The sequence below is a fragment of the Amblyomma mixtum genome, chromosome 2, assembly GCF_055824585.1.
Source record: "Amblyomma mixtum isolate Tamu chromosome 2, ASM5582458v1, whole genome shotgun sequence".
NCBI lineage: Eukaryota > Metazoa > Arthropoda > Arachnida > Ixodida > Ixodidae > Amblyomma > Amblyomma mixtum.
The window spans coordinates 173,863,804-173,886,892 of record NC_143013.1 but is presented as its reverse complement, the minus strand read 5'-3'; the positions used below and the strand labels follow the sequence as shown (position 1 = coordinate 173,886,892).

Below are 23,089 nucleotides of genomic sequence, written 5' to 3'. Positions count from 1 at the left end.
ACCGCGCGGGCAGAGCCCCTCGGCGCCGTCAATTAGGCGTAGAGCGGTACGGAGGCGACGGGCCGGCCCCCTGCCACCGACTAGCGCTCCTTTCCCCGTCAAGATGACCCACACTCGCAGAACACGCTATTCGGCCGCCGTTCTGTTACGCAAGTGTTATTGCTCGTTCGGGTCCGTGGCAGCCAACAGCTGCTCTAACGAATCGCGGTGACGTCAGGACCGAATCGGCGGCCACCGAGAAGGTTGCTGTGTCCCATAGTACGAGCAGAGACTGCGCTTTCTCAACAATCGCAGCTTCCGTAACGCTCGGTCGCCCGAGAACGCGCTTCCACTGTCAGTCACGTCTGGGAAACGAGCACGGCGGGACGTTCACTGGCCGAGAAAAACCGATTGTTCGCACGCGGCCAGAATCAGCAAGAAAACAATTCCTGTTTGCGTAGGCTGGCAGCGGTCTCCTCTCTCGCGAGCATCCGTACGCTCCCGTCGGTTTCGACGAAACCTGCGACTGACAGGAGCGTCGAAGTGAGCAGGCACCGCCTAGGCTTCGAGCGGCTGTTTAGGCCCTAGACGAGCGGATCCACGCATCTGAGCAGGCGTGGAGACGGCTACGAGATGTCCGTCGGCAAGCCCGTTCCTCAGCTGCCCGCTGATGTCTTTAGGCCTAGGCATAAGGCAGTCCTATCAAGCGGACGGCCGGCCGCACAAACGCGTTGTCGAAGGCGCACGCGCCCCTTCCCAGCGACAAATTTAGCGAAGGTGCTAGCGGCAGTCAAACGGCTACTGAAAGCACTCACCTGGTGGTGTTCAGTAATTCATTCATTCCCTAAATATGAGATTTAAAGAGAAACACATTCGTTTGTCACCACACTTCCCACAATCCCATGCTCCGCACCAGCAGCAGCAGCGCCAACCAGCGCCAACAGCAGCAAAACAGCGGGCAACCCAGTGCGCGAACTCTCGCCGCTTCCCGTCTGGCGTGACGCTAGACGAGAGTGCCAAATCAATCGAAACTGGCGCGACGAGTCGCGTTCTGTCACGCGGCGTGGAAATCGAAATTAATGCGAGCGGAAGCAGTTTCGTTTCTTCAGTGCATGGAGTTCTTTCCTTCCTCCATGCTTCAGTGCCACAAATGCGTTAAAATGGCAGCCATTGCGACAGCGACGCTGGCGCTTCCTGGAACTTCACTTCTTGTTCTAATCGTTACCATGCATGTGCGCTACTTTCCCTTGCGCGCACAGATCACACCTGCTGCATATGTACTGTGCGGAATTATTTAAGGCTAATTTGTAAGCAACATACAAAGAAGAACGCTACACTAATGCTTCTGCAAAGTTGGCAGTGTTTCAGAAGCACATCCTCTAAGGGGACATCGAGTACAAATACTCAAGTGAAGTTTTCGTGCATGACAAAAAAATTGGCTATGGCTTAGCTTAGGTTAAGCTTGGATAACAGCGAAAAGCTTCGGTGAGCGTCATACGAGGAAGCCGAGCGCGCGCCGATGCACACTCGCTAAACGCGCAGAGCGCGCGAACGACGGCGAAGGTCGACCGGCGGAGCCGCGCTCCCGCCGACCACCTGCGCCTCTCCAGTGACGTCACACAGCGAACTCGCGCACGCGCAGGTGTGGCTAAAATTGATCACGGCGCACGCCAGACCCGGTGTTGACTAGCCTAGTGAAGCTTAACGCAACTTGCTGTGCGATGTCAGTGCATGTTAAAGATCACAGCTGGTCGAAATTATTCGGAGACCTCTAGTACTACGGCACCTTTTTCTTCTTTCACTCCTACCTTCCTCCCTTCCCATACAGCGCTGTTCAGGTGTCCACCGAGATATATGTGAGACAGGTACTGCGCCATTTCCTTTCCTCAAAAACCAATTCGCTTTTTTTTTTTTTTAAGAGCGTTCTCCGGTTCGTGCATGAAAACACCTTACATGATTTCCACATAAGTACCGCCGGTTCCTGCAGAAGAAAAACAAAACAAAAATAATGTTGACCTGCCCGCACCAGCGAACCTAAATTATGCCTTTATGGCAAGTGCGCGAAATAAAAAAGAAGCTAGGAAAGGCCAGAAATCGAAATACAGATAATGCCGCCAACGGCCGCTTCCGCGAGCAAAGTACGATGACGTCAACGCTCAAGCCACCGCGGCGACTCAAAACAGGTTTTTGAGTCTTATCTGCAGCCAAACTGCACATTTTTTCAGTGATCACTTGATTTTTGTACAAGCATAAGCGTATGAGCCCACCTGGATACAAGGTTCCCTACTAACAGAGAAAATTTTAGACAAAAACCTTTGTTCACAGCATATCTTCTGATGAAACTGGCATTGATAGTATTTGAGCAAAGTTCCCACGCTGATCACCAAAAGAAAGTTTTTATAGCTTAACTGTTACACCGATATTTTTGCTCACCATTTATGAGCACACAAGAGTTTTCACTGTACCTTCTAACATGTTCTGTTCCTTACATGAAATTGGTTTCCATATTAGGCATCTTTTTGTTGTCTTTTGAGTGTTTTAATAGTCTATTTGTGACCTCCTTGCAACAATAGTCCATTAGGCGGTGTGGCTATGTGGACAAATAAAAAAGTTAATATTTATGGCAGGGTTTGGATGTCAAGTAAAAGAAATTATGGTACGATGGCTGATGAAGAGGGCATTATATTGTTACCGGTGAACTGGTTACTCAATAAGTGAACAAATCGTGAACGAAGAAGTGGTGGTGCGCTGGACGACGACGTTGACAGTAGATAGCTGGGCCCTGGTGTCTGAGCTTAGTGCTGGCCATCTCAGAGCAGCCGCCAATATAGACTTACCGTAACGGTAATACCGTAGCATCCCCGTAACAATATATTTGCATCTGAACTTCAGGCAGAGGTTGCCTAAGGGAGTACATAAGAACTATAACCAAAGATAGTTTGTCTAGTAATAAAGCTATTGTCTCTGACATGACATGACAAAGAAAAAAGTTTTTAAAGCAGTGCAGTAATCTCCATTCATGCGCCACTTACAACCACAGCTCCGAAGGTAATCACGTACTTGAGCCAATCTAACTGGTTCCGAGTTTCCATCTCCCCAACTCAGTGCAAAAGCAAAAGTACTGGGTGCGTGTTTCCACGCTTACGGATTTGCAGACCTACTCCTAAAAAAAACACATTTATGCCCAGTTATTTTCTTTACAATCCAAAGCTATTTTAGCAATGAAAGCTCTGCTACAGTTTCCTCTAGTGAAACATTCCATCAGGAGGGAAAAAAAAAAGTTATGGCCTCAGACAGCGCTTCCTAGGTGTACCATATTGGATTGTTAAAACGTTTATTTGGGGCCTGCAGTAGAACGCGCGCTCGCGCGCTCCGAAGGTGTACCATAGAACTTCGCAACATTCATCTATATTCCTGTAAAGTGATCCTTTTTTCTAGGCACAAAATGGCCCAACCATTCTGTCCAGCTGGGATTTCAAAAGTAGCCGCCATCACAGACATCGTGAAAACAGCTCAAAATGCTTAGAAAAAAAAAAAAAAAGGCCGAAAAGACTTGTGCACAACCATAAATGCCATGCCGCACAAGGTTACGTTCCGAGACATGTACTTGTTATGCAGCACATTGTCTTTGTTGCTTTCCTGCCTGCGCCTTGTAGTGGACATTCCAAGCTGATGGTTCCAGCAGCGTGCAGAGAGCAGCTTTCAAGACCGAACTGAATACAAATGTAGTTTACAAACAATTTTTGACTGATAAGGTACCTTCTTATTACCACACACTTCTGTATTCTAAGGTTTGCAACTCTTGTAAGCAGGCCAAATGAAATCACAGCTGCAGATTGCAGAGAGATCTTCAGTGTGCGAACACTTGCAGCATTCATTCTTCATGAGCCATGCAGCTAGAGTAAATGTGGACTGGACTTAGTTGGAGTCGCATCCACAGCATGGCAATGTGTCAATGCTCTCATGACAACCTGCATTCAATTTCGTGGTTATGTCGCTGCTGCCCAGTCAAGCAATGTTTGTTTCAAGGCCACACCCTTACTGATGTGAAAATATTTGCAATTTACTTGAAAAATACTTCGTTACAAACATTGCCTCCTAATCCATTTGTGCAGCGGATAAAACAAGAGGACCCCTTTGAAAATTTTGAACATTGGGAGAGTCCTTCACGTTATCCTAGTGTCAAAGTTGGCCAAGAGACAAAAACATGACTCCGACAACATGATAGCAGCGATGCAACATTTTATTTGTTTTTTAACAATGGCTACCTTACAAGCTGACTGATTTGTACAACAAACTGGCTAGGTTGTTCTCTATGAAACACATGGAATGCTAGGATCTATTCAAACAACAAGATATATAGCCCAGCTCCTATATAACTACTAACACTCAACAACTACCAGCAAAAAAAAAAAAAAAACCATAGAAACAAAGGAGCAGATGTGAAACTACATGTGAACATCTAAGGCATCAACCAAGTCACCAGCCGGTTTCAACTGTTCTTTTAAGATGGCACGTCAGTACAATGACTATTTAGCTTTGGGCACTAAATATCTCCTTCGCCATGTATTTGCAGAATGTTGGACTATCGACTGGAAAGAAAAAAAAAAGTGCTAATACTAAGATAATCCTTCGGAGCAGTTTTACTTAATATAAATACCCTACCAGGATTATGTTCCGGCACCTGAACTAACCTAGCATATCCATCATCAGCATTCAACAATGCCTGCTGTTAAACACAGCTCTCGGGCTTCGTACAACCAACAGTGCATTCACTGGGAGACGGCCGCACACGGCAGACGCATCCGTCATTCCTTCTGTCACTGCCCAGCACGTGGACACACTACGAAACAGAAGTCTTAAGTATGGTACTGTGTCTCGATGATGGCAGTCATTTGAAACTTGTACTTGGGGATGCAAGCTAGATGCAGCGATTTGGTTCCTTGCTCCGCCGGCAACAACCGGCTTGATGGTGCCAGTCCGGGGGGGGGGGGGGGGGGGGCACAATGTGTCGGAAGAGGCTCTGCTGGGCAAACACGACTTGCACGAGTCGCACAAGCAAACTCCAATGGCAAAACTGAACTGCCCAAGCAGCTCAGACTTAAACAATGCTCACACTGTCTTGACAAGCCTATGAACATGTGCGGTGAATTGATAAAAAATCAGGGGCTCTAAACCTCGCCAATTGCATAAAAGATGCAGTTAGGCAATGAGGGAAAGCACAATGGCACAAAACCATAGGTGCAAAAGTTCCAAATTCACTAACCCCTGACTGCTGTAGAAGTAAGAAACAATTAAGAAGGCTGCGAGAGGGCACTTTTTGTAACAGACCTTAGCAAAATGCACAATTCAGCAATGGGAGTGCGTACAACTAGGGATAGGATAGGGTTCACTCACACAGAGCGTTTCATGAGAAGAAATATAGACGCCTGTTAAAACTGATCAATCGATGCATTAACAAAATTTTGCTGCTTGTGAACAATACGCAAGAAGCAAAAAAACCTTTTGCAGCACTGAAAAAAAAATAGAAAATAAAAGGTGGATTTCAACAGGTTTCAGCTATGCCCAATGCCATCACTCCACCGCAACTGTGAAATGAGCTGCACGCCTGTCTAGCACAACAGTACATGCACATGAAAAGACTAGTGCAGAGATAAAGGAAGACAGTGTATGCGCGGTACACAACGTAAGCAGAAGGCCACTCAATCGGTCACTCGAACGGTGCCCCCAAGACATCACCGGTCACTAACACTGCACAGCAACTTTGTGTCAACGGATTACGTGGGCCTCCAGTGAAGGCAAGGAAGAAACGCGACGGTGGATGCAGCAAAACAAAGTCGGCAGTTAGCGGATGGCGCCACATATGAGCTGCCAAACTTGTTGCTCAGCACACAAGACAACATTGCAACCGTTTGGCGGCAAACGCATTAAGGGCTCCAAGGACGGGCACGTTCCTGAAACTGCTGCTGCCCATCCGATCCTTCCCGTTCTGCTCTGGTCGGCTACACCTTGTCATGGAAAGGCTTGGATCATAAGGATGCATGGCACGGTGTCATCGCCCAACAATGTACAGATTACTCAGAAGCCTCTCAAGCTGCTCAACAGTGGGCAACAGTGTTTAACTCCAAGCCATGATCATGGATTCCACCTACTGGCTTCACCTTATATCCCCCCCCTTATGACCCCTACAACAGTTGACGATGCTCAATAAGTTTGTGTCTACCAAGTGGACTCTGTGGCCTTAGCTTTGCGGAAGGTATCATAGCAAGCAATCCTTCTCTGCAGAAGCCCTAAAGTAAGCCTAAGACGTGCCATCTTTTGAGAGAACTGCTTTGCACCGGCCGTCGCAGCCCTCGAGGACTATGCTGGCCAGTTGGACACCAAACAGCCTGTCAACACACTCTCAAGGCACTGAAACTTGGTTCCACTGAGGCTGCCCTCCACATCCTTAGGATGGGCAGCACTGCAAGCTGGCCCATTAGACCAGCAGTCGTGGGCCACTCACGATATGCCTCATTGCAAGCAAACAGAAATAAAAGACCGCGTTGAGCAAGACTGCCTCTCTGAGCAGCAGTGACGGGCACAAGGCAACCCTCGCGGTTTACAGTGCCAGTGTAGAAGCTCAGATCAATTGCTCACCAGCGCCGTTTCCTACGGCCCATTTTATGATGCATCGCATGCACGGGGCAGCCTTCCTCAGCCTCCCCCATACACGCACTGTAGAAGCTCCACGGGAAGGGGTGCAATGCAACCAGTCAGTATTTCTGGGGCAACCCTCTTCTTCCGACTGCTCGCCTCTGCCCAGGCTCGCCTCAATGCCCATCATCCTTATAATCATGTCCCAATGACGCAGCTCGTTCGCAGGTGCGCTCTCTACAAGCTTTGCCCGACGTAGAAGCACAGATGAGTGCTTGGTTCATAACAAACACCCAAGGGGAGAAGCTGCTCATGCGCGCCAGAGACTCTTGCATAGATAACTGGTGGGGAAGCCAAACAATGCACAACTTCCAACCGCTTAAAGAGGAAGCAACAACAACAACGCCCGCCCCAAAAAAGAAAAAAGTAAACACCTCGTTGCTCTTTCAACAGAAGGGAGCATCAGTTCTTCAACCCAACAAGTGCAGCGCTCGAGTAAACTGACCCACTGACGGTACAAACTGCTTGGCTTTGTAACGACGACCATGATTAAGAGCGCTGCAGTGACAACTCTATGCATTAACGCATTCACTGCGGCAGCAACCTTCAGCGTCCTAATCCCTGCGTGACATGGCCCACTGTGGGCCAGCCTTAGATTTTCTTGGATGCGGCATGATGCACCAGTGAGGCTCCGGTGAAGTCAGCTTATTAGAACCGGCAATGGATGGCAATAGCAACATGCCATGTGTGTTTTTCACATGCTCTCTAACAAATTAACTTCCTCATGGCTTTATAGCGCCACTCAGTTTTCGCGCTACACTGCAGGCATAGACTACGTGACCCACCAGTGACCTACGATGCAATGAACATGTTAACTGTGATAGTTTAGAGACTTCATGAACTACCTCCAGTCTGACCTATGTTGCTTGCATGCGCAGTAATTACTGAAACACAGAGCCCCACCCATGCCTTTACACAAGTGAGCAGCTCTTTCGAGCGTCACTGATGCCACCTGTAAAAAAAGCAGAAAAAGCTCTACGCTTAAGACGCAGGTGTATGCTTTGCTTGAAGCCACAAGCACAACACCTGTTGAGCAAAAAGCTACCCAGAAACAAAAGCATGCGCAAATAAAGGATGGCTTAACACTGTATACCCGTTGCCACCACTCTCTAGCTGTCCACTCTGTATGGGGAAAAAGACAGCAAAAGAATAGGGGATATTCAAAATTCCGCAAGTGCGCTTTCCCGCATAACAATGTTGCCCCTAACAAGATGGCCGACTTCGCTATAAAGGAACTACATGGGCTTTAGGACAGGCGCTAAAGGTGTGGATAGAATGTAAGAAACGTATTTTGGAAGAATCAAACAAAAAACCAGTCTTTTTTGCTTTGTTTCAGCTGGAAACGCATGGTCCGCCATCTTGTTGGGGGCAACATTGTTATGCGGGGAAGCGCACTTGCGGAATTTTGAATATCACCTATTGCGTCTATTCTCAATGTAGAAATAGGTGTGCAGTCAACTGCTCTCTGAATGTGTAGCCTATTATGCTATGCAACTTGAAAAATCACAGACAAAACTGGGTCACACCAACAGTGATGCCATCCATGTCCATAGAAGAGGAAAAAAAAGCTATCAAGATTGCACGCTATGGAGAAGCATCCATCCAACCAAGAAAAAAAAAAGTGGGGGGGGCAGAAAAGCTAAAGCTCTCCAAAAATAATGATCCAGAATTTTCAGTAGTGTAGACTTTGTCAAAAAATGTACAGCCCATAATATTTCCCTGTAAGCCGCGCAGTAGGGCTTTAGAGGTGAGGACAAGAGTTCCTCAACACTTCAAGGAATTTGGAATACTGGCAACAAAACGTTCTACGCTGCAAGGCTTTTGAAAAGCAAGCAGGGTGGATTGTATATTTCTGACTGAAGGCTAAAGAAACGACCTGACTTCCCGAAACCAACGCCAGCCTGGCATCAAATGGTCGCTTCGCTTGCCGGCAAGCAAATCAATCATGCAAAGAAAGAAACACCAAACACAACAGGGAACAACGGAACAGTGCGCTCGCCAGACAAGGCAACAGGCAAGAGGTTCGTGCATCGATTTTTGCATCCACTTCAGTGCCCAGGGTTCCACATCATTTCATTGCCACCACAGGGCAATGAAAAACCTGCACCTTTGCACCAGCAAATATGAAAGTTCGTTGACCAGCAGTACAGCTCGCTGACACCATGCACACCAGACACACAACCGGGTAGTCTCGTTCACATATACTACAACTGTGGCTTCCCACAGCCTGTGTGCTGTCCTGCACTACCTGCCTAGCCGGCTTCTCACTCAACAGCAGTCACCACGACATGCACACAATTTGCAGCACTGCCTACACCAATCAAACAGCGCCACTCTGATCTGCTCATTCCGTTTCTAAAAGGTAGGCCCTCGGACAAAATACTTCATGGGGATGAGACCTACAAAAGATGACTCTGTCCAGAGGTAATAAAAATAAAAAAAATGGGCTTCACTCTTGTTTTTTTTTTTTCCTTTCTGCTGCCTCAGCTGCTGACACAAAAGGTGCCGAGTGAGAGAAAGACATCATTCTCGCACCCAAAGAATTGAAGAAAAAGCCGAGAATACATCTAAAAGGGCACACCCTTCCACAGAGAATGTCCTTGAGCCAGACACATATGCACAGCACACTTGTCGCATTAAAACAAAGGAAGATGATAAGCTCTACAGAAAAATAAAAAAAGAACAATTCAGTTTTCCTTTCTCCAGCCAGGAAGAAACCACACTCAATAACCGCACACACTCGCCCTTCAATCACTAACAACTGCAGAAATAAAGGGGGGGGATGAAAACAAAGAACAAGCGGGGAAATTTACAATGCTACTTCTGTGCAAAACGAAGGCCAAGAAGAAACAAAAAAATGCGTCAGAAGGAGGAAGGGAGACACAATGCCGCGTGTAGGGCACAGCCGAGTCCAGTGTAGGCAATTCACTCTGGGCACCAGTCTCAGTCTTCTTGACACTCTGGCGTGCACTCACAGGGGTGGGGGGCGCAACACCTGTGATGGTGATGACTACGGCAGCGACAAAGCACCGTCCTCTGCGCCACCTCTTCACCGACTAGGTGCCTCGGACGGGGCAGTGGTGGCGGCGGATGAGGAAGACGACTCTGTCGTAGTGGCGGCTGGACTGCTGCCGTTGGTCACCCCGTCATCACCGGACTGCGCAGCAGCGGCACTGTTACTAGAGTCCGACGGTTCCTTTGTGGCGCCTTCTTCGGATGCAGAGGAAGCAGTCTTCTTCTGTTCGGCTGCTGCCAGCTGCTGCCGACGCTCAAACTCGGCCTTGAAGTTCTCAATGTCCTGGGGACTGAGCACACACAAGGGAGAGACAAGAAATGTGATGTGGTGAGCAGCATATTTGCAAGAGAAGGTCTTCAACAGGACTCCATGTTACTCGACAGGATCCAGTTGAAGGCTAAAGGCGCGTTCACACTTGTCCAAAAATCCGGTGAGCAAAGGGGATTCGCTCGCCTCCAAAACTAGGACCTGTTCTCACTAGTTGGTGCGCTAGCGAGGCGGAACCGCTGCTGGCGGCATACACAGATATAGTGAGAAAAGTTTAGCATAAATATACGCTGTCTATGTACCATAAGTGTACACACGCTTACGCACGTTAAACGCAGACGCATTACCACTTTTAGTTCAGCGTATGCCAGCACAGACGCAAAAAAATAAACTCAGTATATGGTGCCGCCATCTGGTTGTCAGCACGGGAACCATTGCTGTCAACAAAACGACTCTCCTCTTAAGCCTAGAAGCGGCAGAATCGTCACTCTGAATAAAAAAATAACGCAAATTTACCACTTATACGTTTTATTAGAGGTGAGGTAAGACGAAGCGAAAGACCGGTGCCTCATTTATGGCCAGTGAATGCACTGAAAAAGGCAGCAACAACGAGAATTCAGTCTGAAGCGAGGGGTCTGGCTTCCAAGGGCGCCGCTATGTTTGTTGTTGCGTGGCGGAAATCGGTCTGGACAGATTGGCCTCGCCGCGCTGCTTTCCGCCTCGTTCGGTGTCAAAAGCGGCCGGATCTGCTTCGCTCACCGGGTTTTTGGGCAAGTGTGAACGCGCCTTAAAGGGACCATGCAAAGAATTAAAAGCCGCTTGTAAATGTTAGAAGTGATGCTCAGAAGCATTGACACCAAGTATGAGTCTTCGTAACTGAGCCGGCAATTTATTATGAATTTTTAAAAATCATGTTTTTAAAATTCGCGGGCCTTTCGGTGTCTTCGTAGGGAGCCATTTTGGAACCAAAATCGGGAAAACAGACGTCACTAGTCCCATGACGTCGGCAGGCCACCACACGCTGTCATTCGCTCGAGCCGCGGCAGCTACGTCATCACGGGCACACTTCCGGTAGCGGTGAAAATCGTCTGCTCGAGCCGCCGCGCGCCCCCCTCGGGCAAGCGCAATCCAGGGCATTGCCTTCGAGCATATGTTTTCAATTTACCTCTGCCGCCTCTTTCTGTCGCGAGTTCGGGAGCCAAGAAAGCGCAGAGACCGGAGAGACGCTGCCGACGCATGCTGCTCCTCGGGAGTGCGACAACCGGAAGTCGTAAACCGAACGTCAGCGAATGACGTATTCATAGGCAGTGCCCAGTCCCGGAGCTGTTTTCTTTATTTTTTTATAATGCCCCGCGCGTACGAGTTGAGGGGGGAGAGGAGGAGCGTGATTTTTAATTGTCTATAGCTTCGTTGTTATTGATGCTAGCTCAAAAATTCTTGCGCTGGGGTGACGAGTGATGGATTGCCTATCTTTACGTAATCTCGATAAATTTATTTCATAGTCCCTTTAACACATCTGTGGGTGCCTATCGACCTTTCTAGCAGGCGAGAAGGGTGCCGAACGCCTCCTCTCAGGGCTCTTGCAAACCGGTTCCGCTGCTGCTTCCACCGTGCTAGCGCCAAGTGCACACAACAGCTCAGCGAGCAATGTGGCGACACCCGGGGAGCCCTCAGTGGAAAGGTCCACACGCAAACGCAGTTAGCTGCAGTGGCAATCCTGCTCTTCCCTCACTCCCCCGTGCTCCCCCACTTGATACCTGGCATGAGAATTAAATCTGCACACACACACACTGATATCACAAAGCAAGTGTAACCAACCTAGGAATACGACAAATTAATGACAGCCACTGCAGTGACATGCCCAATATTGTGCTGTGAAACAAGTGATGGTAACTGCACTGAATAAATAAAAAAGCAAGCAAATAAGCGCTTGTATGCCAGAAGCATTTCCTGTCACAGTCTCAAGTTCCTGTAACTTCTCCCTGAAGACAATATATACACCTAATTTTACTTGCGCATTGTCTTCGTTGAAATGATGCATTACACAGAACAGTACATGGATCACATCATAGTATTTGCCTCCAACCGCTAGATAATTTATAATCGAATTTCTTCTTGACGCTGTTTTGGTTCTGGTTTCAACCGAACGATGGCTGCGATGTGTGTATTACATTTAGGTCAATTATAAATTAACGGCCGTAGGCAAACATCACGGGGTGATCCATGCATGTTAATGTCCAATGCATTATGGTAAAGAAGTAAACATGCAAGCAAAAATTTGGCGTCTATACAGTCAAGCCCGTTTATAACAATACTGGTTATAACAATATATTGGATATAACAATGGTTAGTCATGGCACCATCAGCTTTGCCATGTGTTCTATGGTAAAATAAACTGCTTATAGCAATGCTGTCAAGGCACGTTACTGATTATAACAATTTAATCTGGTAATTGAGTGTCAACCATTATAGAAAAAAAAAAAAAAAGAAGGAAATGCTACAACCACACCAGCAAAACCATGCTTACAACACAAAAGCGCGCACGTGTGGGGCCGACCAATGGACTAAGCTGGCGCAGCAATGCCGCGAAAGCAAAAGAGGCAGGCGTCATCGCGTCAGGAGAGCTGCTGCATTGCTGCATTGGCTACGCGCACCATGCGTACCCCTAATCAGTCAGTGCAGCGCGCGTGCATGCAGCCAGTGCGGTTTTTCTCTTGTCAGCTGTCACCGCACCCTAAGTTGTGCATGCTTCTTGAATTTCCCATAAGAATCACTTCCGGAAAGCCGGCTTGATTCCTGTGACGTGGAGGTGCGCGAAGCTCCAGATGGCACAGTGATGGCGGTGCTTTGGTCATTGGTGAACATTGTTCCGGTGCCCTGAAGTTCGAATTAACGAGCTTTTACAGGCATTAGAACAATCAAACCCCTCCGGGTATTTAATGTCAATAAATGCTCTGAAGTTTGTCATCTTTTCTTTTTTTGGCACAAACCTGTCATAACAATTATTGGTTATAACAATGGTATTTCCATGGCACTTGAATATTGTTATAAGTGGGCTTGACTGTAGCCCTTTACGATTTGATTGAACCTTGATCAATGTAAAAGCAACAGACTGCAGCTGAAGTGGCACACATTCTGCATCATCACTACCGAGTCGAACGAGAACTCAGCCTCACCCCCAGAAGACCACACAGCAGTGCCTACCTGATCTGTACAAAAAGAATGCCGTTGATAATGTTGAGCATCTCGAGGACATTGCTCTGGGAAGGTGCCTGGATCTGCAAATCGAAACAGAAGAAAAGGGGAATTTATCACAAAGCAGATCACACGGCACAGGCCATCATCATCAGCTCGACTACAGCAGCCGACCGATATCTCGGACTCCAATAATTCGGACGCTGATTGCCTTCCCACTATGTCTGAATTCGGTTCCACCTTGGGCTTCAGGAGAGTTAAGGTTAGTGGATGGGTGAATAGAAGCTTGCGGGTGAGATGAACTGTAAGGGGCGCTCAGTCTGCAGCCATCCTCCCAATTCCACTGCCACTTTCATCCATCTCTTTCATGAACAAAGTGAATAGTCTGCCTCTCAAATTCGCTTCCAGCTGTTCAGTGGCCTTCATTAACGCCAATACAAGGACGTGACAAGAGAAGCTACGATTCGAATGCGATTCTCTGGTCCGTTCACGTGTCAAAATGCTCCTCTGTTTACATCTACAATGTAATCCACTTATAATGATACTACATATAACAATAGTGGAAAATTGCAGCGCAGCAGTAACAAGGACGAGATGAGAAGGATGCAAACACAAGCGCTGTGTTTGCAATTTTCCACTATGCAGAACCAACTAGCCAGTCACTATGTTTTATACATATAACGATATATCGCTTATAACAGGGGTTCTCAAACTGGGTTCTGCGGAACACAGGGGTTCCGCGGGCTGTCTTCTTGTGTTCCGCGAGAACCCTCACCGGCCCTGACCCGGCAGCTGATATGAGACTGGCTCTGAGAGCTACTGAGCCACGCTTTGACTTGCTCTTAAAAGGGAAGCAGTGCACCCATCACACATCACATTATTGCACAGATTAATACAAATACTAAACATTTAACCTCTGAAACTTTCCCTTTGCAAAAATGCACTCGACAACATTGCTGGTAAGTGAAAGCGGGGTGGGGGGGGGTTCCCTGGAACTTATTGAAGGCTTTTGGGGTTCCTCCAAGCAAAAAGTTTGAGAACCCCTGGCTTATAACAATCAAATTCTTTAGATTTATCAATTCTCCCATCTTCCCTATGCAAAAACAAGCCATATATAACTATACAATTATCAACGGGATAACAGATACAATAATATAATTTTTTTCGCCCGGGAATGTCTTTACTACGAAAATTGCCTGAAATTTCGATAAAAAATCAAATACTTTCAAGCGAATGACCTGAACACTGGTCCCAAGTACCCCAAATGGACTGGCATGGAGAAATCCGTGAAAGGGCACTGCGTGCAGCCTTAGGAACCAACCGCTTGCTATCATCGTTTGCTTGGCTAACGTCGTCGGCATTTCCGCCCATTTGTACTTTCGTGAAATGGCTAAAAGTGGTGCCCACTAAGCGCAAGGCAATGTCTCTCAAGGTGAAGCAGCAAATGCATCGGGATCACCGATAACTATAATCTGTTACACAGATAACTATAATCTGTTACACAGATAACTATAATCTGTTACACAGATAACTATAATCTGTTACAACAATCCCACTTGCATCTTGTCTCAACGTTGCTATTAGTGGACTACACTGTATTTTCACCCTCGCATTACATAGGATGCCCCTCAGCAATGTCATGCACTTTAGATCCTCCTTGATTGCACATCCTCTCCTACAGAGCACTGCTACCCCGGAACAGAGGTCATCAATTTGCACCTATTTTCCTTCACTTGGCATTTCTGTTAGAATGGCATGAAATGGGGGCCACTGCTGGCAAGAGCCCACTGTTTTCTTTAAGTTTTCAATACGGTAGAATCTCTATGATACAATTATGGCAATACTGATTTCAGGATACGAATTCAGTTCCCTGGCTAGAACATCTTGCGCACAATGCGCAGAACTTCGGCTGTTCCGAATGCTCTCTCGCGCCACTACGGACGACACAAAGACTAGCGCCACATGTGTACCCTCAAGCACTAAGTGATGCCCACCCATCACAGACATCACAACCGCCAGTCGCACACCATACATGGCGAGCAGCGGCCATGCAGCTGTAAATACATGCTGGCAGCCATAAGCAGACCTCCACGAATGCTTTTCCTGTGGTTCTACATGCGAATTATGTTCATTTCGAATTATACAAATTTCGAATGATATGAATATTTTTTCAGATGTGAAATTATATCACCAAGGTTCTACTCTTCTCTTTAAATGAGGTACTCATATGGTCACCCCAAATGCGCAGTGAAATGCTGTCAGTTTTCTAGAGATGGTGAAAACTGCCACAGCCTGACTGGAGCAGCAGTTTTCCTTCAAGAGAATTTGTGAAAGGTATCTCTTTTTTTTTTTTTTTGCGTTAAGCATCCAACTCTTTCCCCCGATTTTTGATCTGACATCTGATTCAAAAGCTGTACCCTGCACTCACACCCTAATGCATGCTCATTAGTAGCCGAGCCGAGCCACACGGCACAGAAAGCGAGGAGGAGATGCAGTGCTCTTTTCGGCGGAGGCAACATATTGTAGAGGTGAAAATCGCACACACCTGGATGGGTGGCAGGGCAGCCGTGGTGTTCTTCTTGTAGATGTCGTTGATCTTCTTCTGCAACACCACCGCCTGCTGTGTCAGGTGGCGCAGGCACTCTGAGCTCTCGCGGGTCTTGTCATGTTCCTCGCCGAGCTGCACGTCACAAGCAGGGTTTTTGATGCAAAGGGACACGAGTTGTCAAGAAATGTTCCAGGTCAGTCAAAGACCACGTGGAAATGGAAACCTGCGCTGGATTTTCTTTTTATTTATTTATTTTCTTTTCTTCGGAAATCCTCAAGAAGCCCTACCATGGCAAAACCCAGGAGAACAACTAGCACCAAGTCTGGGAGAACTCTCGACCCCCCCCCCTGGTAAATAACATCCATCACAGGCACAACCACTTCAGGTAACACGCGAAGCCCTGCAACTTCCAGCCATACCACAACAGTCGCATGCCAGTCAGGCACGCTTGGCAGCCTGTGATAAAGCTGACAGACACAAGAGCTGAGAAATTTGCCAAACCCAGAGGCACAAAAGTCTAGCAAGGAATTCTGACGACAGAGGTGCCCCACCTGTGCCTTGTAGATGGCGTACGTCTCCTTCTCGTTCTGCAGGGCCCCCCGGAAGTCGCCCAGGCAGGACTGGGCACGAGCCACCAGGTGGTAGCTCACCGCCACCTTCAGGCTGCGGCTGCCGTAGAACCTGTGCACACACATACCAGGTGACCTCGGGCTGGGGACACACAGATTGCTGATACCTTCTCAGCTAGGATGGCAAACACCCCTTGCCCCAACATTATTCACAACAAACTGATGCAGCCATGGCACTGCCCAGAGCCCACCCAGAAGTAACGTGCATCATCTAGATTGAACCATGTACACAAAGAATGCTATTAAACTGGCCCACAGTTAAAACTGGATGTTACAAAAGTAACAAAATTTTGCTATTTTTTTTTGTCACATGCAGCTTTCGCATGATGCACACGCGTGCGGTGGCTCAGTGGTTATGGCGCTCGGCTGCCGACCCGGAAGACGCGCATTCGATCCTGGCTGCGGCGTGTCGGATTTCAATGGAGGAGAAATTCTCGAGGCCCGTGTACTGTGCGATATGTCAGTGCACGTTAAAGAACCCCAGGTGGTCGAAATTTCCGGAGCCCTCCACTACCACGTCCCTCAGAGCCTGACTTGCTTTGGGACATCAACCCCCCCCCCTGAAATCATAACCATGAAAGCAATGCAGAAAAAAAAAAAAAAACGTTTTGGGGGTGTGAGTAGTACTTGCTCAAAGCTAAATTGAATATGAACAGTGCAGCTCTCCTATCAAATTGGATATGAATAATGTAGCTAAAAACCTATCAACTACGAATTCACACACCACTACTTTTTCGTCATCTTCGCATTTGCATTTTGGGCCCTCCGTATAGCAAGCATAGCGAAATTCCCACCGTGGCGGGTTCACTTTCCCCACTGGACTGCATTCCAACCTGTGCGTTTGTCCACGTTGTGCAGACAACAGTACAGTCATTAAACAAGATACCTCAATACAAAATACCATATCTGTTGAGAGTGCGCGCGCGCGCGCACGCGCACGCACACACAAGTACACATGCATGCCCCCCCCCCCCCCCACACACACACATGCACACACAAACTGAACAAGCCTGAGACATGAAGGAATCATCGTGCAAAAGAAAGAAACAAGTCACTCACGCTATGTTGAGCTTGAGTGCGTTCTCTAGGAACCGCAAAGACAGGTCATACTCGCCCACGGCATGGAGGATGAGACCAATGTTGCTCTGCAAAGAGATATATGTATGACAAGAGGCCAGGGGTCAGAGAGAGCGGCACACCTTCACAAAGTACACAATACCACAGCCTAACCTTGAAAACTGACTGCCAAAGACAACAGATGCTGCATTCTTGTCGCAAAGGGAAGTTTTGATGTCTTTAGAGTCAAATGACATTAGCGTGTGATGCCATTTGATTGGCTGTTACACAGGACTGTTTAATGTCATCGGACTCAAATAAAATGGGTATTGCAAACCCATTTTTGCACTGAATTTCAAAGAGAATGCCCTTTGGGTCCATTGTGAAAACAAACCACCACCCACTGATCATCTGCCCGCCATCAAAAAAAAGAAAAAGAAAGTGCTTTATAACACTCAGATTAGTGCAATAAAAAGCTATCCATTCTGCAGGTAATCAGAGAGTGCTGACACTCTCAATCTAAGCAGCACACGGTCACTGCCATGCGACTTGCCCATAATAATTCTCTTGCAAACAACTGCTGCAATAATCAACACACCAGAAATGGTTCTACTCGTTAAGTTCGCATATACCGACTTCGTGACTGACCCTGTCCACACACACAAGATGGATTGGTACTGCTGAAGCAGTGATGCGAAAGTAAATTGGTGCTCGTAAGTTAATAATTAAAAATGCCCCTGCCATATTTAACAACATAAGATTACAATATCAGACATTTCTCTTTTTTTACTTTATATGCATCTTTACCCTGCCAATTCCGCTTTTTACCATGTAGCTCTGAAAGACTGTAAAGGGCATTCCAAGGCATTCATTCTGAATGATGTTAAATCTTTCAAAGCTACAAGGCTTCTCGTGACAATAAGCAGACCAGAGAGAGGGAAAGATTTTAATGGATATAGGAGCCAGCATGCCAGCTTATATGATATAAGCACAAAAGTAGCAATCTGGAAATAGATCTCAAGGACATCATAAACAAGAGTGCTCCTGGATGTGATGCGCATAGCATCCTTCTAACTTGGCTAATGTGGCTGCTATAACTGCATTTATCTTGTGCGAGCACAGGCTCAGTGACTGCCTGCAGGTATATTAAGCAAACAGACCATGGTATAGCATGCGGTCTGACATTAAGAACCCTTGATTCAGAAAGATAATCCATTACAACTTCCGTGACTTTTCACACTGGAAGCAAAAGGCCTTCATATACAGGCACATTAAAAAAAAAGGTGAAAACATATTAAGTTGTGAATGAACGCAGAAATGAGCAAGGGTAAGAAGAGATCTGAACAGTCAATGACACCATGCCAAACACAGATGCCTTCCGAGTGTCACTGGAATGTTTGTGGGCAGCAAAGGCAAAATACTGTATACAGCTGCAAGTCAAAGCTTTTCTTCAAAAACCAACTATCCAGAATTGTGGGGCCAGCCTATATACGCAGCCCAACCCATCTGTGGGGTGTAAGGTAGTTTCAGCCGAGCCACGGGTAGTACACACCTCATGCTAGTGCCCGTTCCTGGCAGGATTGCATAGGGCATCACCCATACGTTAAAGGGACACTGAGGAGAGCTCTATTAATATTTTTTTTATAGCAAAATCCGATAGTTCGGCATTTCATGGCTTTGTTGCCACTTGGCCGGCAGCGAAAGATGCATTTATTTCAAAGAAATTTGGATTCGAAGTTGGAAAAGTTTTTCCCGCCACTCTGATTCAAACTTGGGATTCTGCTATGACGACACATGGCTAAGTGACGTGAAACATGACGTGTGCAAGATGTAACGCAGACTCCGTGATTTCTGGTAGCCAGCAGTGCGGCCCACCAGCAGCAGCCAAAAAGAAAGCTACCGCCGGCCGCACGTTGAAGGCATCTATCGGCTATTGCGTCCGTCGCTTCGTTTACGTTTTCACCGGCGTTTCGCCAGCGTTACAATGGATCCCGTTCTCGAAGTCGTCAACGAAGTTCTCGCAAATACAGTCGAACCCGGATATATCGAATTCGAAGGGGATCGGAAAATAGTTCGATATAGCGAAAATTCGATATACAGATATAGGCTAAAACTGCACTCCCGATCATAACAAATTGTGGCTTACCGTTTGGAACAGCCGCGAATCACATAGTATGGGCGCGCAATGTGAAAGCGCTTTATTTCGCGGAAAAAAAGATCACTAATTTTGGGCTGCTTTTTCCCCTGGGAAACGAAGTTCAAAACACTGGCCTCGATCTTCTCGAGACTGTCCAGGTGCGAGAGCACAGTGCCTTCCATTTCGCCGCAACAGCGCCGAATCAGGCTAACGCTGACGCCAGTTCAGTGGCTGCGCACGGACGCGTTTCTTCGACAACACAGTTGCCCTCGTCGTCGCTGGAGTCGGCGTCTTGAACGCCAGCTACCGCTTGAACTTCGCTGTCAGCGTTAAAGTCCTCAACAGTCACTTCGGACGGAACGGCGCCGAGAAAATTGGACAAGTCGCGAAACGCGTCGTCCAAGCACTCATCGTCATCTAAATCTTCCGGACATTAATCTCCGGCCACTTCAAGGCCTGCCTTGCCAAAACAGTTGGCTACTGGGGCCTGCTTCACGTCGCGCGTTGAAACACAGGCACACACACAAAAAAAAACACGCGAGGCGCAGATGGAGCGATAAGAGCGAAGCCTATGCGAGCGGCAGTCAACGCGGCTGCGAAGGCACGACAGAGGGAAAAGAAAGAGCAGGGAGAAAGATCGGCGCTCTGGGCTTCGTTTTTTTTTTTTTTTCTGAGCTCTCTCCTTTCCCCAGACCCACGATGTGCCCACGAGCATGGAGGTAAAAAAACTAGGAGGGAGTGCGCTCAGCCTCTGCAAGCCATCCTCCTCTGACGCCGCTGCCGAGGGCCCTTTTGCGCACTGACTCATGGGAAATAGGCCCTCCTCCACAGTTACCAGACTGCCAGCCAGCGGTGCTTTTTAGTGAACGTCCGTCCTCCGAAGTAGCGCAGCGCAGCGCTTTGGCGGAATGCGTACCGAGCTCGAGGTTGTCTGCAGGCTCCGCGTCTCTGTTGATTACACTCTTGAGTTTTTGGGTGCACTGTAGAAAACTGCGGGTAAAGTTTTCATCAAAGGGTGCGGCCGCGACCTCGTCACTGTTCAACTGTGGTTCATAAAGAGAATGGAGAGGAATTCATTTCGTCGTTATACACACATACGGAGCGTTTATTTCAGTGCATGCTATGAGCGGAGAACTCAAGAGTAGGCGAAGAAACGAGCCTCTAAAAAAGGGCGAAGCGGCTTCCAGAGCGCTCACGGTGGACGGACGTGTTGAACGAGCGCTCCGGCGCGCTGCGCAAGATTCTATTTCTCGGGCAGGCGGACTTCGGCCCGCCCATGGGCCCTCCGTTCTCCGCTATTCTCAAGGCACAAGTCGTGGCGTATATGTGCGCGGTTCCGACGTGAAATTCAGCAGTGAAGTATTTCTCTCTCTCTCGCTGTCGAGAGAGAGTGCCGGCGGCTTTACGTCTGCCCCTGCGCGGGGTCTCCCGGCCACTGCGCACAATCACTTACAAAAAGAAGTAAACTGTATGTATACATAGCCGCGCGCTCGTAGCGTCCTGTCTCGGACTAATCGCGCGCGCGGCATACTGCACTAGCGGCCGGGGTGGGGCGCCCGGCCGCGTATACCGTCGGAGGTAGCACCCACGGAGCGTTCGTGTCACGCGTGCACTACCTGGCGAAGAGCCAGCGGGAAGTCAAGCCCGCCTGTTCGATGAACGCACAGAGGCTCACCACTGTTCTGTCACGGATATAGAGGCTAGAATATCACGGGTGCGCGCAGTGCCGCGCGGCCACAGGAGCGCTTCGAGACTGTCCGGGATGATTCCCAGCGTCCTGCAGGCCGCGAGAATCTCGCGACGCGGCACTGCAGAAGCGGCACAGCGAAGGAGCATGTGCTCCAAGTGTCTCCACTGCGCCGCAGTCAGCGCACGCGTCGCTCGGGGATGGTGGCCGCTGCGGCGAGCGAGCAGTTTGCGCTCACCACGGAGCCGTCAGTGAACGCAAGCAGATGGTCGCCTAGTTGTTCGTACAGCGAGAGAGCGAAACCGAAACCGAAATCCAGCTAAGAGCTACCACTGCCTTGTCACGTGAGGGCCTATTTCCCATGATGCTTTCCATTATATTTTTTATGACTAGGCTTCAAGATTGTGACGTCATGGTCCCTCCTAGTTTTTCTTCCTCCATGCCCACGAGCGACCGTTTTCTCTCTCTCTCTTTCCCCAAGAAGCGCGGTCGCCGCGCGTCTCCATGCGGCGCTCTCTCTTCGCTGATCTCCATTGACCTTGACGGAGCACACGCCGGCGGTACAGGAGGAGAGGAGGAGTGGGAAAGCTCGCGCCGGTGGGGCGCAAAAACGGGGAACAAAAAAAAAAAAAAAGGGCCCTGCGCCTGCTGACTGCGGAAATGTTCTCCGCTGAGGCGGCTGAGGACCGGACAGGAATGTCTTTGGGGAAAGCGCACCTTCCAGGGGCGCGGCGCGGCGCGGCGTTCGATATATCCAATGTCCGGCGAAAATGGAATTCGATATACAACGCAACTGTCCTATATTTTTACATAGTATTTTCAAGGGGGTAATCTGTGCGTTCGATATAGCCAATAATTCGAAATATGCGGGTTCGATATATCCGGGTTCGACTGTAGACACCTTTAGCATACCGTGTACCTTGTTACCGTTAGCGGAATACCGGGAGCCCGCATACCGCTCTGAGCGGGCGCTGATTGGTCCCGGCGCTGCAGGAGCGCGCTTAGCTATTGGGTACGTGGCGCCATCTGGCGACGTCAGTGAGATTTGCGCATGCATTTGCTGCGCCTCAGTGATTTGTGGCTCCTCGTGTCCTAGTGTTGCTAACTATTGGTTCTAGCAACACTGTTTTGTCCTGTGACGACATGAAGCTTGTACTTGCGAGTTTGGCCTGTGGCGGCGATACCTGTATTTTGGTTCTTGCTCTTTTCTACATTACAAGAGCTTTGTTGTTAGTATAAATGGCGTTTTTGTAATCAGGAGCTGGTATTCTGTCGATGCAAGTCAACTTCAATTTCTCCTCAGTGTCCCTTTAAAGGTGCACTGAAGAGGAATCTGAACTCGTCTTTTTGCCTCAGAAACTCGGTCTACATGTTCCCAGCGTTCTTAGAAACTTCAATTTATTGCCCTGTGCGGCCGATAATGTCCGGCTCCTTTTTTTTTTTTTAATTCCCCACATACGGTGGGAGGAGTCGACCACCGCGTGGATTGCCTTGCAGCCAGCTCCGTGAAAACTTTGCTTTCACTTTTATTTAGTTTTTTAGGTTTCCGTGAATAAATAGTTTCATTCGCAGATAATATAGCCGCAAAATAAGCCCGCAGAAATAAAAATACGCGCGGACTATTTGCTTCTACGGACTACTACGTATTACTCCACCGATGGCAGAGCGGCAAGCTGCCACGGGACTGGGTGAAAGGCACTCCCCGCGTTGGTCGACTCCGCCCACCGTACGAGGGAGAATTAAAAAAAAAAGGCGGGAGCTGGATGTTAATTCGATTTAATTAGGAAAATCAGCCACACAGGGCAATAAATCGAAGTTTCTAAGAATGCTCGGAACATGCAGATTGAGTTCCCGCGGCAAAAAGACGAGTTCAGATTCC

The 23,089-nt window shown here is 48.2% G+C and overlaps 3 protein-coding genes across 5 annotated transcripts in view; 1 reads left to right on the top strand and 2 right to left on the bottom strand.

The window, feature by feature from the left end:
- The window catches only part of Lis-1 (LisH and WD40 domain-containing Lis-1), a 52,826-nt gene extending 51,845 nt beyond the window's left edge, over positions 1-981 (bottom strand). Inside the window, exon 1 of the mRNA XM_089572766.1 lies at positions 795-981. The gene's annotated coding sequence lies outside the window, so the exon portion shown is untranslated. The remainder of the gene's footprint in view (positions 1-794) is intronic.
- Positions 1-19,175, top strand: part of LOC149361690 (RNA N(6)-adenosine-methyltransferase mettl16) — a 109,876-nt gene extending 90,701 nt beyond the window's left edge. The window contains exon 11 of the transcript XR_016288969.1: positions 18,996-19,175. The gene's annotated coding sequence lies outside the window, so the exon portion shown is untranslated. The remainder of the gene's footprint in view (positions 1-18,995) is intronic.
- The window catches only part of clu (clustered mitochondria protein homolog), an 85,567-nt gene continuing 66,682 nt past the window's right edge, over positions 4,205-23,089 (bottom strand). For 2 of the 3 annotated variants that reach the window (XM_089572768.1, XM_089572767.1), the window contains exons 28-32: positions 17,390-17,475; positions 16,253-16,382; positions 15,699-15,833; positions 13,163-13,236; positions 4,205-9,980 (exon numbers count right to left, since the gene is read on the bottom strand). In XM_089572768.1, the coding sequence (XP_089428894.1) occupies positions 9,725-9,980; positions 13,163-13,236; positions 15,699-15,833; positions 16,253-16,382; positions 17,390-17,475 (681 nt within the window). In that variant the 3' untranslated portion in view covers positions 4,205-9,724. The remainder of the gene's footprint in view (positions 9,981-13,162; positions 13,237-15,698; positions 15,834-16,252; positions 16,383-17,389; positions 17,476-23,089) is intronic. The other variant, XR_016288968.1, reaches the window with a different exon arrangement.